The 15088-nt window shown below is 52.2% G+C and overlaps 1 protein-coding gene across 2 annotated transcripts; it reads right to left on the bottom strand.

The window, feature by feature from the left end:
- Positions 1 to 231: 231 nt before the first annotated feature.
- Positions 232 to 8715, bottom strand: IBA57 (iron-sulfur cluster assembly factor IBA57). 2 transcript variants are annotated; one of them, XM_045850549.1, is made up of 3 exons: positions 8370 to 8715; positions 1699 to 2042; positions 232 to 1411 (listed from the first exon to the last, which is right to left on the bottom strand). In XM_045850549.1, the coding sequence occupies exons 1-3, from the start codon at positions 8702 to 8704 to the stop codon at positions 1020 to 1022; spliced, it is 1071 nt and encodes a 356-aa protein (XP_045706505.1). In that variant the 5' UTR covers positions 8705 to 8715; the 3' UTR covers positions 232 to 1019. The 2 variants fall into 2 exon arrangements, with proteins under 2 accessions (XP_045706505.1, XP_045706507.1); XM_045850551.1 differs by lacking the exon at positions 8370 to 8715 and adding an exon at positions 8159 to 8355.
- Positions 8716 to 15088: the final 6373 nt, after the last annotated feature.

The raw sequence follows: 15088 nt of genomic DNA, 5'->3' as shown, positions 1-15088 counted from the left end.
GCCCTCCTCCTAGGGCAGGCCTGACAGTCTCCTCATACAGGGCCTCAGACCCTAACTCAGAGCCCCCAGAGCTCCAGCCTCTGATCTTGTCAATCCAGTCAACCACAATATTTTATCTGGTGTAAATATTTTACCTCAGCTAGTCAAGGGAGACCTTCTTGACACATCTACTCTGTCCAAAACCAAGTCCCAGTGCCTTCCACCAAAATGAAACCAGAAATCCACACGAGCCTCTCATGGGTCAAACTTTAATTTTCACTCTGGAGCATCTGTCGGTCACCCATAGCTATGTTCACACTGCAGTGGGAGGATGGACTTCAGTGGTTTAAAGGAGGAAACAAGGATCCTCTTACCACGAAGGCAGGGCCACATCAGAAAACAGCAGCAATCCACCAAGCGGAAGCTCCTCTTGGCACGCAGGCTCTAGGAGGAGGAGGGCCTGCCCAGGCCACTTAGTGCAGAGGTGCACTTGGAGAACTGTTTGTAGGGCTTGTGGACAGCACGTGCCACCATCTGCAGACACCACCACGGCACCTGCCACATGATTCCTGCCCTGACACAAGCCCTAAGCCCACATGGGAGGCAATTCCCAGAGCCATCTGCCCCTTGCCATCCCGGTGCTGCAATGCCTCAGTGCCAGGCCAGCCCTGGAGAAGACTGAGCAGTCCGGAGACAGGGGAAGGCCCACAAGGCAAGTCCTCACTCCTGTCCTTGGCTGACAGACAAATGGCCTCCAGACAGACATGGTTTGAAGCCTCGTCTGAGGCCTGCTGGAAGATGGGGCTTGGCTCAGCAAAGGCAGCTGCAGGGGTCACTCCTGCTGCCCCCAAATCAGAGCCACCAGCAGAGGCTGGGTCCTCTGTAAGGAGCATGGTGGGTTGGAGTGGCCTGGCACAGCAGCACAGCTGCCACACCTGCAGCTGCCTAGGAGCCCCACTTATGCTCAGAGACCTTCCCAGGCCCACCTGCAGGGGTGCAAAGGGACAGAGGCACTCTGTGGGAGCGCAGGGACATCTGGGCTACTTAGCAGCTGTGGGCCACCAGTCCGGCGCAGAGGCAGTCAGGGCCACCTGGCCCCCACCTGCAGTTCTGACGTGGAGAAGGCCCTTGACCTTGTCCAAGTGCAGCAGGGCCAGCCCCACATCCCCCTGGCCTGCCCTGTACTTGCCGGCGGCCTGTCCAGACTCAGTGAGCACCACGGTGCCTGGGGTGATAACGCCTGAGGGGAGAGGGCCCACAAGCTGCACCGGGAAGAGGCGCTTGCGGATGATGCCCATGTGGTGGGTGCGGGCTGTCAGCTCCTGGCCAATGTAGCAGCCTTTGGTGAAGCTGACGCCATTCATGAAGGCCAGGTTGGACTCCAAGGGCAGGGCCACTCCTGGGGGCAGGTCATGGACCCCCTCTGGAACACCTGTGGGGGTGGAAAGGGAGAGAGTCAGTAAGGGCTGAGGTGCCCTCAGGAGCCAGGGCTCAGCCGAAAGAGACCAGGCATGCTCCACCCCACTTCTGTAGCACCTCATCCTCTGCCTGCCAACCCCCTTCCCTGTGCCCTGGTGGGCGGCTGTGTGGCTCTCAATCCTAGTCACTAGAGGAGGACTCCTGGCCTGACTACAGCCACACTCTCCACTGGCTCCTCCCACTTCCCCCGTCACCTCTAACTGGTCCCTGCTGGGACCCCCCCAATCTGCACCCCCATACCTTGCTGATACCGGTGTCGGTGATAATCCCAGACATCCCCTAGACGGGCCCTGGGCAGCAGGGCAGGGCCCTCATCCTGGGTGAGGAGCCGCCAGCCCATGCGGACAGTGCGGGGATCACGGGTGAGGATGGTGGCACCCTGGGGCTTGGGCAGCAGCATGGCCCCACTGGCCTCCACCTCGGGGGTGCAGGGCAGCACCGCCCAAACACGCAACTCAGGGTATGGCTCCACTGCAACCTTCCGCCGAATCTTGTGCAGCACCAGGTGCTCCTGGAGCGCACTCACCACCGAACTGTCACACTCCAAGAGGAAAGTGGGCGCTTGGTCAGCCTGCTCCAGGAGCCTACAGGAAGGGACAGTAGCATGTGGTGGAGTGGGGGTCTGCCAGACGTCACAGTGAGGGCTGAGCATGCAGAGCCAGGCCACAGCTCCAATCCTCCCATTCCAATGCACACTGCAGGGCACACTGCCCTCTGCAGGACTCCTCCATGCCCTTCCCCACAGCCTCTGCAGGACTCCTCCATGCCCTTCCCACCTGGGCCATGGGCCTGGAGACCCCAGTGGTGTCTGGCACTCAAGGTAAGGCAGAAAGGTGCCGAAAAACCCACCCTGAAGACAGGAGCTGCCTCCTTCAGCCTCAGAATCCTGGAGAAGCCAGGATCCTAAGGCTGGGATCACATGCAAATTTCCAGAGGGGAGGGGCACTCTGGAGTGGTGAGGCCATGCCCACCCCCCCACCTGCACAAGTCAAGCCTAAGAACCGCCCCAACCCCCACTCCAGGCAGCCCACAAGCGTGCCAATGTCCCAGGCAGTCTGGTGTGCTGACCAGGTACAGCGGTGTAGCACAGGCTTCTTCAGACAGATAAGCACAGAGGCAAGGCCAGTGCTGTGTTAGACCAGGGTGGGGGTGGGGGGTTATGAAGAGATGCTCAAGCACAGCTGGGGTCTCGGTTGTATATGTGGATTGAACAAGGTCCCACAGTGGTGGCAGCTGAGACAAGGGAGTAAGACCTGCTGGGAGCAGGGACAAGAAAGGCCATCATTGGGTACCTGCGCCTTCCCCCAGAGCTCTTCAACTAGTATGCAAGGTCTCAGTGCAAGGCTCGCCCCACACACATGCCCCGTTGTGTCCACACACTCGCCCACAACCAGTGGCCGTGGGCCCACGAAGGACAGAGTAACAGTGTGGGGAGGGTGGGGAAGGGCAGCTGCCATAGCAAGTCAGACTGGTCCCTCACCTTCTAAATGTCCTCACAGAACGTCAAAAACGAGAGCAGCCAGAAGAAACAGAGTTTAGGGGAGCTGATGCAAATAAGCACAGGAAAAGCTCAGCATCATCCTGATGATGCAAACACAAATCAAAAGCAGCAGGGACACCACTGAAAGATTACGGACTGGTTCAGGGACAGACCACTGATACCATCTGGGTGGAGTTGAAGGGTGACATGGGCAGTGACCACTTGCACATTCCTGAAACACCACAATTAGAGACGGAGGAAGAAGAGGCAAGGGGCTGAGGGGCTAAGGGGATGGCAAGGGAAAGGGGGCCTGCAGAGGAAAGAAGGAAGCGTGGGCTGATGTTGGAGCTCTTGAGGTCTTGAGGTCACATGGGTACACATTTGTGGTCAGATCGCAGAGACCTGCACTCGCACATGCTCGAGCACGTGAAACCTGAGGAAACTGATCTTTCCATGGATGGCCTGTGTCCATCCCCTGGACACAGCAGGCAAGATGCTGCCATTCAGGGAACTGGGTTCAGGGCATGGGATCCCCCGTACATTTTTTTGTACCTTCTGTGAATCTATAATTATGCCAAAATAAAGTTTTTTTAAAAGGAGCTGCCTCTGGAGAGGGTAGATCCATGTGGGCAAGAAGGGAAGCAGCAGTCATTCACTTTCTATGACAAGCCTTTTTTTAACCATGTGCAGGTATATTTTTATTTTTAAAATCTTGCGTAGCAGTAGAGACAGCATGACTGGAAACAGGAGTGGAGGACCATCTGAACCCCAACAGCAGCCCAGGCAAAACAGCTCCCAGAGGTTGTCACACAGACAGGAGGGCATCACACCAAAGGCACAGCAGCAGGGCTGGAACAGGAGCACCTCCTCAGCAGCCAGCACATGAGGAAGACCTCCACCAGGAGGATCCAGGCTGAGGAAACACTTATGTGGCAGGAATGAGAAAAGACAAAGACCTTCCAAAGCTACAGCCTTGTCACAAGAAAGGAGAAGACAGGCCACAGACCGGGAGAAAAGATTTTAAAAGTCTCCTCTGACAAAGCACAGTCATCCAAAACACACAAATGCCAGTTAAAATCCAACAATAAGAAACAAACAACCTGCCCTGACTTGTGTGTCTCAGTTGGTTGCACACTGTCCCGCAAACCTAAAGGTCACCAGTTCGATTCCCAGTCAGAGTACATACCGGGTTGCAGGCCAGGTCCCCAGTTGGGGGTGTGCAAAAAGCAACTGATCAATGTTTCTCTCACACATTGATGTGTCTCTCCCCCTGCCTCTCTCCCTTCCCTTCGCTAAAAATAAATAATAAAATCTTTAACAGGGAGGGAGGAAGAAAGGGAAGAAACAACCTGATTAAATAATGGGCCAAGCCCTGGCTGGTGTGACACAGTGGACTGAAAGCTGGCCTGAAAACCAAAGGGTCACTGGAATCAGGGAACATGCCTGGATTTCTAGGCAGGTCCCCAGTAGAGGGTGTGTGAGAGGCAACCACACGTTAATGTTTCTCTCCATCTCTCCCTGCCCCCCTAAAAATAAATAAATAAAATATTTTTTTAAAAATGTTTAAATGGGTCCAAGACCTTAACAGACACCTCAGCAAAGAAGATGTACAGGAACACAAATGAGCCATGAAAGGATGCTCCACATGACATGTCCTCTGGGAAATGCAAATCAAAGTAACGAGCTACCACTACACACATGAGAATGGCCTACACCAGGAACACCGACATCATCAAATATGGGTGACGATGCGGGGCAGCAGGAGCTGGTGGGAATGCAGAATGATGCAGCCATTTTGGAAGACAGTTGGCAGTTTCTCACAAAACCAAACATACTCTTACAAGCAACTGCAGTCCTTGGTATTAAGTCAAAGGAGTTGAGTTAAACTCAAAGGAGTTGAAAACTTATGTCCATAAAAAAACCTGCACATGCATGTTTACAGCTTTATTCGTAATTGCCAAAACTTCAGTAGGTGAATGGATAAATAAACTGTGCTACAGCCATATGACAAAATATTATCCAGCACAAAAAGAAGCCAGCTATCAAGCCATGAAAAGACACATGGAGGAACTGAAATGTGTATTGCCAGGTGGAAGGAACCAACTGGACGTGATCACCTACTGTACAATCCAATCACCTGACATTCTGGAAAAGGCAAAAACTAAGGAGGCAGTAAAAAGATCAGTGGTTGCCAGGGTTTGTGGGGAGGGAAGGGGGGAGGGGAGGGGAGGGGAGGGGAGGGGGGAGGGGAGGAACTGGCAGAGCACAGACAATTTTCAGGGCAGTGAAGCTACTCTGTAGGACACTGCAATGGTGGCTACGTGTCATTATCCGTTTGTCCAAGCCCACAGAATGTACACCACCAGGAGTGAACCCAGCGTAAACTATGGACTCTGGATGATGTGTCCATGGAGGTTCACTGGTTGTAACTAATGCACCGCTCTGGTGGCGAGTGCTGATAGTAGGGATTTCCTACAATGTATGTATGGGAAATCTCTGCACCTTCCCCTCAATTTTGCTGAAACTGCTCTAAAATTGTGAAAGTGAATAAAGAAAAGCCTAGTTAAAATCAGGTTGGAAAGCCCTGAAGGTGGAATGCTCACACACGCTGCTCACTGCCCTTTGCCAACTCCAACAAGAAGAACCTTACTTCTAAAAGAAAGATGTTCTCTCTGCCCAGCAACAACCCAGCAAATGAGAAGCTGCCTACCACCAACCCTGAACTCCCCCTTTCCTCCAACGAATCTCTGCTCAAAACAACCCCTCCTGCCCTGGCTGGTGTAAGATCTGTGGATTGAGTGCAAACCTGTGAACCAAGAAGTCACAGGTTCAATACCCAATCAGGGAATGTGCCTGGGTGCAAGCCAGGTCCCCAGTTTAGGGCATGCAGAAGGCAACTGACTAATGTTTCTCTCCCTCTATTTCTCCCTCACTTTACTTTTCTCTAAAAAATAAAATAAAATCTTTAACATCCCCAGTTGCAATTCCTCTGACATTCCCAGATGAACTCATTTGCTGGTAAAATAACTAGCTATTTTGTTTGTAAGGCTGATATAAGTCTACTTTACAAAGAAAAAGTGCACCCAAGAGAAGGTGCTGCATCCAGGACACAAGAACAGGATGCTCTGAGAAATGACTGAAGGACAGAGAATCAGAAGCGTGAGAGCTGAAATGAAAAATTCCAGAGAGAGGATGCAGAGAAAATGGCAGGCAGGGAGCTAACACAGAGAAAGCAGGAAAGCACACTGGCCTCCAGGGTGGCGATCAGACCCAGCACTGCCCTATTCCCAAAGAGCAAACCCCAGAGAAATCAGATGTAGGTAAACTGCAGAGAGCAACAAGGTGGGGAAGGAACATGTGAATTAACTCCATGAACCAACCAGAAGAGTTAAGCCACAAAAGAAGTGTCAGGCAGGTGAGAAGGAGAGTAGACTCTGCCCCCAATGCCTCACACCACAGAAGAGAACTGGGAGATGAGTCTGGATACCGCCCAGCAACCACCCAGGCCTGGGAGCAGCCATCCAATGGGTGGGGGGCAAGTTGTGTCTTCACCCCTTCCCTCTCCTCACTGCTGAGGAGAAGCAAGGCCACTACCTCTGCAGTGTCTCTGATGGAATAAAGGGCTATCCTACCCCTCCCTACACAGAACTTTTGTGTTGGAATCTCAGAAAGAAAACTAGGTAAGGGGCAACATCACAGTGGCCCCCAATTTCCTTAACACACTGAACAGCAAGTGGCACAATACTCCATTCTCAGGAATTAGCTGAGAGAAAAACCAATTTTTCTGCAGGTCAGATCAGGGCACAAGCAATGTCTGAAAAGAGATGCCAAGTGCATGTGCTGGTACAGGACCTGCTGGCACAGCAGCAAGGCAATGACGTTGCAGAGAAAAAGTGCAAAGAGAGGCAAAACTAAGAAACCACTTTACACTGTAAGGCAACTTATAAGAATAAAAACTCCTTAACAAGAACACAAAGGCAAAAAGATGTAAAGGCAGACTGCAGATGCAGCAAGGAAACTCGGCTATCAAAACACCACCATTACAACACTAATAAATTAAAAGCAGTAATGACCAAAATAGATGCTACTGAAAAATAGTGACAGAGGGCTCAAGGTAATCAAAGAATGCAGGCTGTACGATAAAGAAATTAAATCAACTAGAGGAATGTAATAAGGTGTGTGTGACAAAGACCATGGCATCTGTTTCTTTGGCTTTTTTTTTTTTTTACTTAATTTTTATTGTTATTTTCTTCCATTACTGTTTAGTCCCCTTTATACATACTCTCCCGACCTTGGCATCTGAAACATAGCAGGGATTGCAAATGTTTTCTGTAGAGGGCCAGATAGCAGACAATTTGGGCTTGGGCCACGTGTGTCTAATCACAGATCTGCCCTCGGACCGGATGACACAGCAGCCCCACGCAGTATGCAAACAAGGGGCAAGGCGGCGTCCATTAAAACAGGAAAACAGGCCCACCAAGCTTCTGGCAACACCACAGGAAAGAAAACCCAAAATATCATCAGATGAAGTGCCCCTACGAGCTATCATTGCTCCAAAACAAAAGGGAACGGGGCTTCTCAATAGAAATGCCAGCAAAGAGAGATAAGCCATGGCTTCACAATTCTCAGTGAAACTTTGCACCTGAAGTTTTATTCCAACCAAGCTATCAGGTAATACCACTTGCAGAGCGAGCTATAGTTGAGTCCAAGTCACCTGAAGCATACCCCTCTCAACAAGCCACTAAACACCGAGCTCCTCTTCCTCTACGAGAGTCCAAGGAGAAAGATGTGGACTTCTCCACACGGGAGGAGGCGTGGAAGTTACCAGGGCGTGGCCCAGAGGACAGACCCCGCGTGACTTCCGACCCACGGCCCGGAATTGCACTAGAGGCGGGCCCCGTGACCATCATGTAGGTCATGATGTCGACACAGACTGACGTACAACGCCAAACAGGAATATCACTGGATATAGGGAGATTTGGGAGGGAAATGCAGGGGAAACTCTAGAAATCGGGAAGTCGTGGCCCAAGTTGGTCACGCAGAAGCCGCTCCCTGCAGTCGTCGCTCCTTCGTGCAGAGAAACAGGGCGACCAGGGCAAGACTGAATGGGAGCCAAGGCCAGGTGCAGCGGCGCCCAGTAGCTGCCCCCTCCCCATCCCCGCCGCCACCGCCACGGCCACCGCCACCGCCACCACCACGAAGCGCTTTGCTGGCTCGTACCTGAGTGCTCCTTCCGCCCACCTATAGAAGCCCTGCCCAAGTGCTCCAAGATATCCCCATCCTCAGGTGTCCTCCCCCAGAAGGCCTTCCCCTGGGTACCGCCTCCTTCCAAGACCCCACTCCTCCCTTGGTGCCCCGCTCCCACTGATTCCCCATCTTCCCCATAGGTGCCCCCTCTCCTGGCTTCCCTTCTCCGACAGTCCACTCTCACCCGTAGAGAATGACGTCATACAGCGTTCGTCCCTGGACGCTTAGGAAGTGGGCGTAGCCCGCACGCGCCAGGGAGAAGGCCGCAGGGGCCTCAGTACCCGGAAGCGGCAGGTCATTGGTCAGCAGCCCGAGAAGGAAGGGAGCCGAGTCCGGCCCACGCACGCGTAACAGGGCGCGCTCGCCCAACGGAAAGCAGGTCCAGGCCGCGCCGCTAGCCGTGTCGCTTCCGTGACCGCCTAAGCTGTGGGCCAGGCGGTGCCTTGAGACTGTGCGCAGCCGCCAGGCAGGGCTGCTACACCCCAGCGCCGCGCCCCGGAACAGCGCCGCAGCCGCCATTTTGGGCACTAGTGAGGCGACGGGAAAGAGCGGCCTGGGGGCGGGGGGTTGGGGGGAAGGATGGGGGCGTTGCGCGGACGCGCGCCTTAGCGGCCCCTGGCGGCGGGAGTAACAGCGAGAGGACGTGGGAGGAGCGGTGCCTCCAGCTCGGTCAGCCCCGCGCTCTGCTCGTACCTTGGGCTAGATCGTGTGCCAGGTTTTGGGCGCACCTGCCCTAGCCTGCTAGTGGGTTTTCACAGCAGAGTTTCTGCTTACTTACTGTGGTCTTAGTGCTTGTCAAGTGCACAGTTCAGGGGCTTTATGCGTATCTCACTGTCGTTCAGCCATCCCCACCGTCCAGCACTTTTATCAACTTCCCAAATCATATCCATCAACCTGGAACCCCATCCTCTCCTCGGCTTCTGGCACACACACACCCACTCCATTCTGTGTCTGTGAACCTGACTCCTCTAGGGACTCATGTGAGAGGAATAACGCGGTGTTATCCTCTAGTGATTGCTGATGCCCTGCCAACGATGCCCTCCAGGCTCATCCACGATGTGTCAGTATTTCCTTCCTTTTTTAGGCTGAATAACATCCCCTTACATTTTGTTTATCTGCTCACTCGTTGATGGACATTTGGGTTGCTTCCATCCCTTGGCTTTTGTGAATGTGCTACTATAGACGGTGCGCAGATATCTCTTCAATGCCTGCTTTTGGCATTGTGTAAGGAAACCCACTCCTGTGTGTAGTTTACCCTCATACTCTTTTCACTTACTACACTTCTAATCACCCGGGTTGGGGGTGGGGGCTCACATCAAGCAATCCTGTGACACAGGCCAGGTATCCTACAATTTAAGTCAGTTGTGACCCTGTCTAGCCAGAGATAGCATAGATCCCCCAGGTGAAGGACCTGTGCTTCTGACTAGAGGCTCCCACAACCCTGTCTTCGGGTTCCATAAATTTGCTAGAGTGGCTCACAGAGTGCAGAAAAATATTTACTGGCTAGGTCACTGACTTATTATGATAGGGGACTCAAGACTTGGAAAATTTTAGCTTAAGGTAAAAAGTTAGAAGTCTAGCAAGTAATGTGCATGTTAAGCTTTTGTTTTAGAAACTACAGATAAGGCCCATCCTGGCTCCAGGGAAAAACAGCCAACCTCCTGGGGCACTGATAGAAGATTACCGCCTGGGGACATCCAAACCTTTGTTCCAGGGAGAGCAGACAACCACCCCTCCCCCTTGGGAACAGCTAACTGCCCAGGACAGGAATGTTGCAGCTTCTGAATTGCAAAGCTCTCACCGCACCTTGTTTGTCCTCCCCCAGCCCCTTATACAAGATCTGGCCAGGAAAGAGAAGGGAAGATGGTTTGTTAGGGTTTGAACCCATCATCTTCTTGGATCACCGAACATTTCAATAAAGTTCCCATAAAAGATTCAATCACTGTCATTGCTTATTGGATTTGGTAGTGACAGGCAGCCTGAACACCGGTGTCTTTTCCAGTTACAATTTTAAAGAATATAACTCAGGAACAGCCAGATGGAAGAGATGCACAGGGCCAGGCATGGGAAAAGAACAAGGGGCTTCCCTGCTCTCTGAGCCCACCACTCTCCCTGAACTTCCACCCAGAAGCTCTGCAAACCCCACCCTTTTGGGTGTTAGTGTTAGTGGCGGCTTCATGACACAAGCACAATTGATTAAATCACTGGCCATCGGTGATAGATACAACCTCCAGCCCTTCTCCCCTCTGACGTTGGGAGGTGGGACTGAAAGTTCCAACCCTCTTAAGACTGGTTGGTTTTCCTGGCAACCAGCCCCAAAAGTCACTCCATTAATATAACAAAAGATACCTTTATGGTTCTCATTACAAGAAATTCCAAGGATTTTAAGAGCTCTGTACCAGGAACAGTACAAAACTAAATACATATTTTTATAAATCACAGTATCACAGGTATATACCCAAAATGGAATTGCTGGATCATATGGTAATTCCATGTTTAATTTTTCCAGAAATCACCATACTGTTTTCCTAAGTGTCTCAGTCAAGTCAGGCTGCATAGCAATCACCATGGGCTGGGCAGCTTAAACAACAGATATTCATTCTCTCACAGCCCTGGAGGGACGCTGGACATCCAAGACCAGGGTGCCATCAAGGCAGGTTTTTGATGGGGCCTCTCTCCATAGTGTGCAGACAGCCCTCTCACTCTTGATGGTATTTTTTCTCGTTAGGACACTGGTCCTATGGGATCAGGGCCCCACCCATTGAAACCACCTCATTGAAACTTAATTACTTCCTAAAAGCCCATCTCCAAATATAGTCACGCTGGGGCTCAGGGATTCCACAAGTGGTTATGGGGTACACAATTCAGTCTTTGACACAGTGTTTGAACCTCTCATCCCCAGTTGTTTGCTCCCCTCTCAGGGAAAGTCTGAGAGCCTGTGTGTTGTCCCTTAACCCACTGTCTCCCCAGGAAACTTCAACAAGGAAACTGTAAATGGAAACCAGCCACAAATGCCTGCAACCCCTCCTGTGCTGTATCCATCTGCTTCCTACCCTCCCCCGCCATCTGGCTTGCCTGGGCTCCATCACTCGCTCTGTCACTTCTATCCAAGTCCACTGGTCAGAGCCCTTCAGGCCGCTCTGTGCCCTGTGCTTGCCTATAGTGTGAAGTGAGGGGCAGCCTTGGGGAGCCCTCCACCTCCCTTCAACCTCACCACTTCATCCAGCTACATGATTTCATGATGTCCACAAGCCAATGGCACCAAGTGGTGCCTGCATTGGGAGGCACTTCCTCCCAAATTCCAGACCCTGTGGCCCATTTGGCACTTCCCTGGCATGTTTGATATTCAAACTGTGTGTGTGTAGAAGCCTGACCTCCACATCTCCCTAGACTCCCACCATTCCAGCACTCAGCAGCCCACCCTTGCATCCATGAGGTCCCCACTTGTCACCTGGACTCTCCCCTACAGAGCTCACAGCTCCACACTCCCCTCCAGGCTCATCAGAGTCTACTCTGTCCCATCTCTAGCCTCCCACTCCTGTCCCCTCCCCCAGAAGACCCTCCCCCAAGAGCACACAACTTGTCCCCATCTCAAAATTGGGCCCAGATGCCAACTCCCAACAAAGCTGCTCTAACCATCTATGGATGCATTTTTCTAACTTTCTATTTGAAATATTTAACTTACAGAAATTATGAAAGAGTAATAAAATAAACTGTACCACCTTTCACCCAGTTTGTTAGTGTCGGCAGCTAGATATTAATAAAGAGAGCAAAGGGAACCAGACATTTTTTACACATAATCAACTAGGGAGCTGAACTGGACAATAAGCCTGCTTCGTTAGGAAGCTACAGCTTCACACATTCCCCAGGGGACCACTGCATTCTCTGTCCTCAGGACCTAATCCCCCAAACAGGTAGGAAAGATTATTACAAGTCATCAGCCAGAATTATCAAGGGAAGTATAAAACAGTGGGAGAAATTCCTTTGCTGGGCGCATGCCTAGTAGAAGTCAAGATGGCACAGGGGAGGTCCCTCCAGTTTGAGGCATGCACAGAAGGAACTAAAATGAAGACCACAAGAAGCAGAGCATAGCCATGAAAAAGAATCAAATTGGAGCCTTGGCTGGTGTGGCTCAGTGGATTCAGTGCCACCCTGCAGACCAAAGTGTTGCTGGTTCTATTCCCAGTTAGGGCACATGCTGGGGTTTCAGGTCAGGTCCTCAGTGGGCGGGGGGTGGGGGGGCACAAGAGGTAACCACACCTTGTTGTTTCTCTCCCTCCCTTTCTCCCTGCCTTCCCCTCTCTCTAAAAATAAATAAATAAAATCTTTAAAAAAATCAAATCGGATAAATGATGCAGAACCCCGGAAGATCTAGGAAATGAACTGGTTAGGGAAAGGACACATCAGAAGCCCATGAAGGATTAGGAAGCTGACGGGTTATTTTGAAAGGGTGCCTGGTTCTCCCCAGCCTGATATAATATGATCCAAGCTTAACAAAGCGTGCTCTTGTGCGAGCTCTGTGTCTCTCTCTGGTTTGGTAACATGCACTCTCCCCATTCATTCTGTGTTCTGTCTCCGTAGCAGCCATGTGGTCTAGCAGCTGCACAGAGTCCAAGTGCAGGCTGCAAACGTGAGCCTGGGTATGGCAATGCAACGGAGTGCAGCCAGGAACACAGATTATGCTAACTAGATTAAGCTTTGGCATGGCACAGAACTTTCGGACACTGCCCTTTGTTCTGGACTTAATGAAGACAAGGCTGGACTTTTTCCTCAGCGAGATGGAGCTAAACCTAAGACAGTCTTTTGTGTTTCCTTTGACCCTAATAAATCTTACCACCAAACCTCAACCTCCCATGCATGGGGCCCCAGAAATGCTTTTTTCTTGTAACTTCGTGAAAGGGCTATTTCCACTGGCAACAGATTTGTTAATTGTAAATAGTTTGCCCTGTCTGTTTGTCCGTCTCCTTGCTTGTCCTCTGCTCATGTGCATGCTCCAAACCCTGCAAGTCCTGATTTCGCAGTTGAACCAACTGCATGGTGAAGGGCAGGAGCAGCTGTCCAAAGTCCATTGTTCCCCCAGGCCCACAGTCCTCCACCCAGCCAGCTTCCTGGCTGTGACCAGACAGGCCTGGTATGTGACTCCCCTGGCTGCTGGCTCCTGGCTGCAGAGGTCTTCCTCTGCAGGCTGGGCATTCCAAAGGTGACCCAGCACCTCCCTGCCAGCCCCTGAGGACAACATGGTGGGGGGCACGTTCCTTCAACCTCACGTCAGCCTGTACCCCAGCCAGCAGAGAAACCAGCTTCCCATTGGTCCTGCCACAGGGACAACAGGCAACCTGGAGCCACCTGGAAACTTTCTGACTCTCAATCCAGCCAAGCCCAGCCTGCTTCACCTCCCAGACTGTTTAAATGTAAATCAACTTATAGGATGTCAAATGAACCTTCCTTCTCCTCCCCACATAACAACACGGATGTGCTCAGAGATCCATGTGGCTAGTGGTTGCCTCAGTGGATGGAACAGACAGCACCTGCCACCATCCAGGAGCCTGCCAGCCAGCACTGCTCCAGGCCCCGCCCCACTCCAGGAAGCCTTCATGGGTGTCTGCAACAGCCTGGCCAGCCTGACACTAGGGACCCTGACATATAAGCACCACACACTGCTGCCCCTTCTCAGGCCTCGCTGCTGCTCCTCATGCCACAGTTCTGGGGGAAGTTGGGGCCTGGACTTGGGAGGTTCCCAGGGAACAGCTAGACACAAATTGCACTCTCCTCCCTGTAAGACCACAGACTGGAGTTGTCAGGAGGGGTGGGGAGCTAAGAGCTGGAAAATGGTGGGTGTGGGGTCAGACCCTGCTTCCCTGATACTGCTGGGCCAGGGGTGGTTTCCTGTTATTCTCTCCCCATGCCTCCTCCCTTCCCAAAGGCAGGATAAGGAAGCTGTCATATTCTGGGGGTGTCAGAGCACCCCCTTCCTGCAGCCCTCTGAGGTCTCCCTGAGCCGCCAGGGAGCTGGCTCCAGCCATGGAAATGGATGAGAATGAGACAAGAAGAACATTACATGTGGTCCTGCCCCAGCCACTCCCTGGGCTGGCCCTGCCCCAGTTTGGACCAGGCTCATCTCACTGGCCTACTCCTGAGCCAGGCCAAAGGACAAGGATGGGCCAGGAGGACAGTTCTGTGCCCAGGTTCAGCCTTCATCCTGGTGGCCATCCCAGGTTGGCAGGAAAGCTAAAAGAGCCTTTTTAAGTAGCCAAGAGCACAAAACAGCATGCTGAACAGCTGTCTGGGCCCCACTCTCAGAGTTGACAGACTGCGCATCTTAGACACTGTGTCCAAGTAGGAGATGGCCCCCCGTGTTAAGGTCAGCTCAGGCACAAGATGGTTGTGTCATAGCATCAAGGAGTTGGTCTTAGAGATGAGACTGTGGATGACACAGAGGTTGGTTTCCCAGGGCTGGGGCAGCCAATGACAACAGAACCTAAGACACTAGCATCCAAAGCTCACAGAACTGACAGGCCTCAGGTGGTACAAGCAGGCACCTGAGTTCCCGAGACAGGAGGTCTATGCCTTCTCCCATGCTGCCCACAGGTGCAGTTTAGCACATTCCTCAGGGTGAAGGCCTAATGCCCAGGACTCAGATGGGGCTACATTTAGAGATGGAGCCTTTAAAGACGTAACTAAAGTGAAATGAGGCCGCAGGCTGGGCCCTCATCTTATATGACTAGTGTCCTTATGAGGGGAGGACATCAGGGCACAGACACACGCAGAGAGACGACCATGTGAGGACACAGGGAGGAGATAGCCATCTACACACCAAGGAGAGAGGCCGCAGGAGAACCAGCCCTGCCCCAACCTAGGTCCTGGACTTTCAGCCTCAAAGACAGGAAGAAACAACTGTCTGTT

Source organism: Phyllostomus hastatus, unplaced genomic scaffold (assembly GCF_019186645.2).
Source record: "Phyllostomus hastatus isolate PE091 unplaced genomic scaffold, TTU_PhHast_1.1 phas_contig_81, whole genome shotgun sequence".
NCBI classification, from domain to species: Eukaryota; Metazoa; Chordata; class Mammalia; order Chiroptera; family Phyllostomidae; genus Phyllostomus; species Phyllostomus hastatus.
This window is presented reverse-complemented; position numbering and strand designations above follow the sequence as displayed.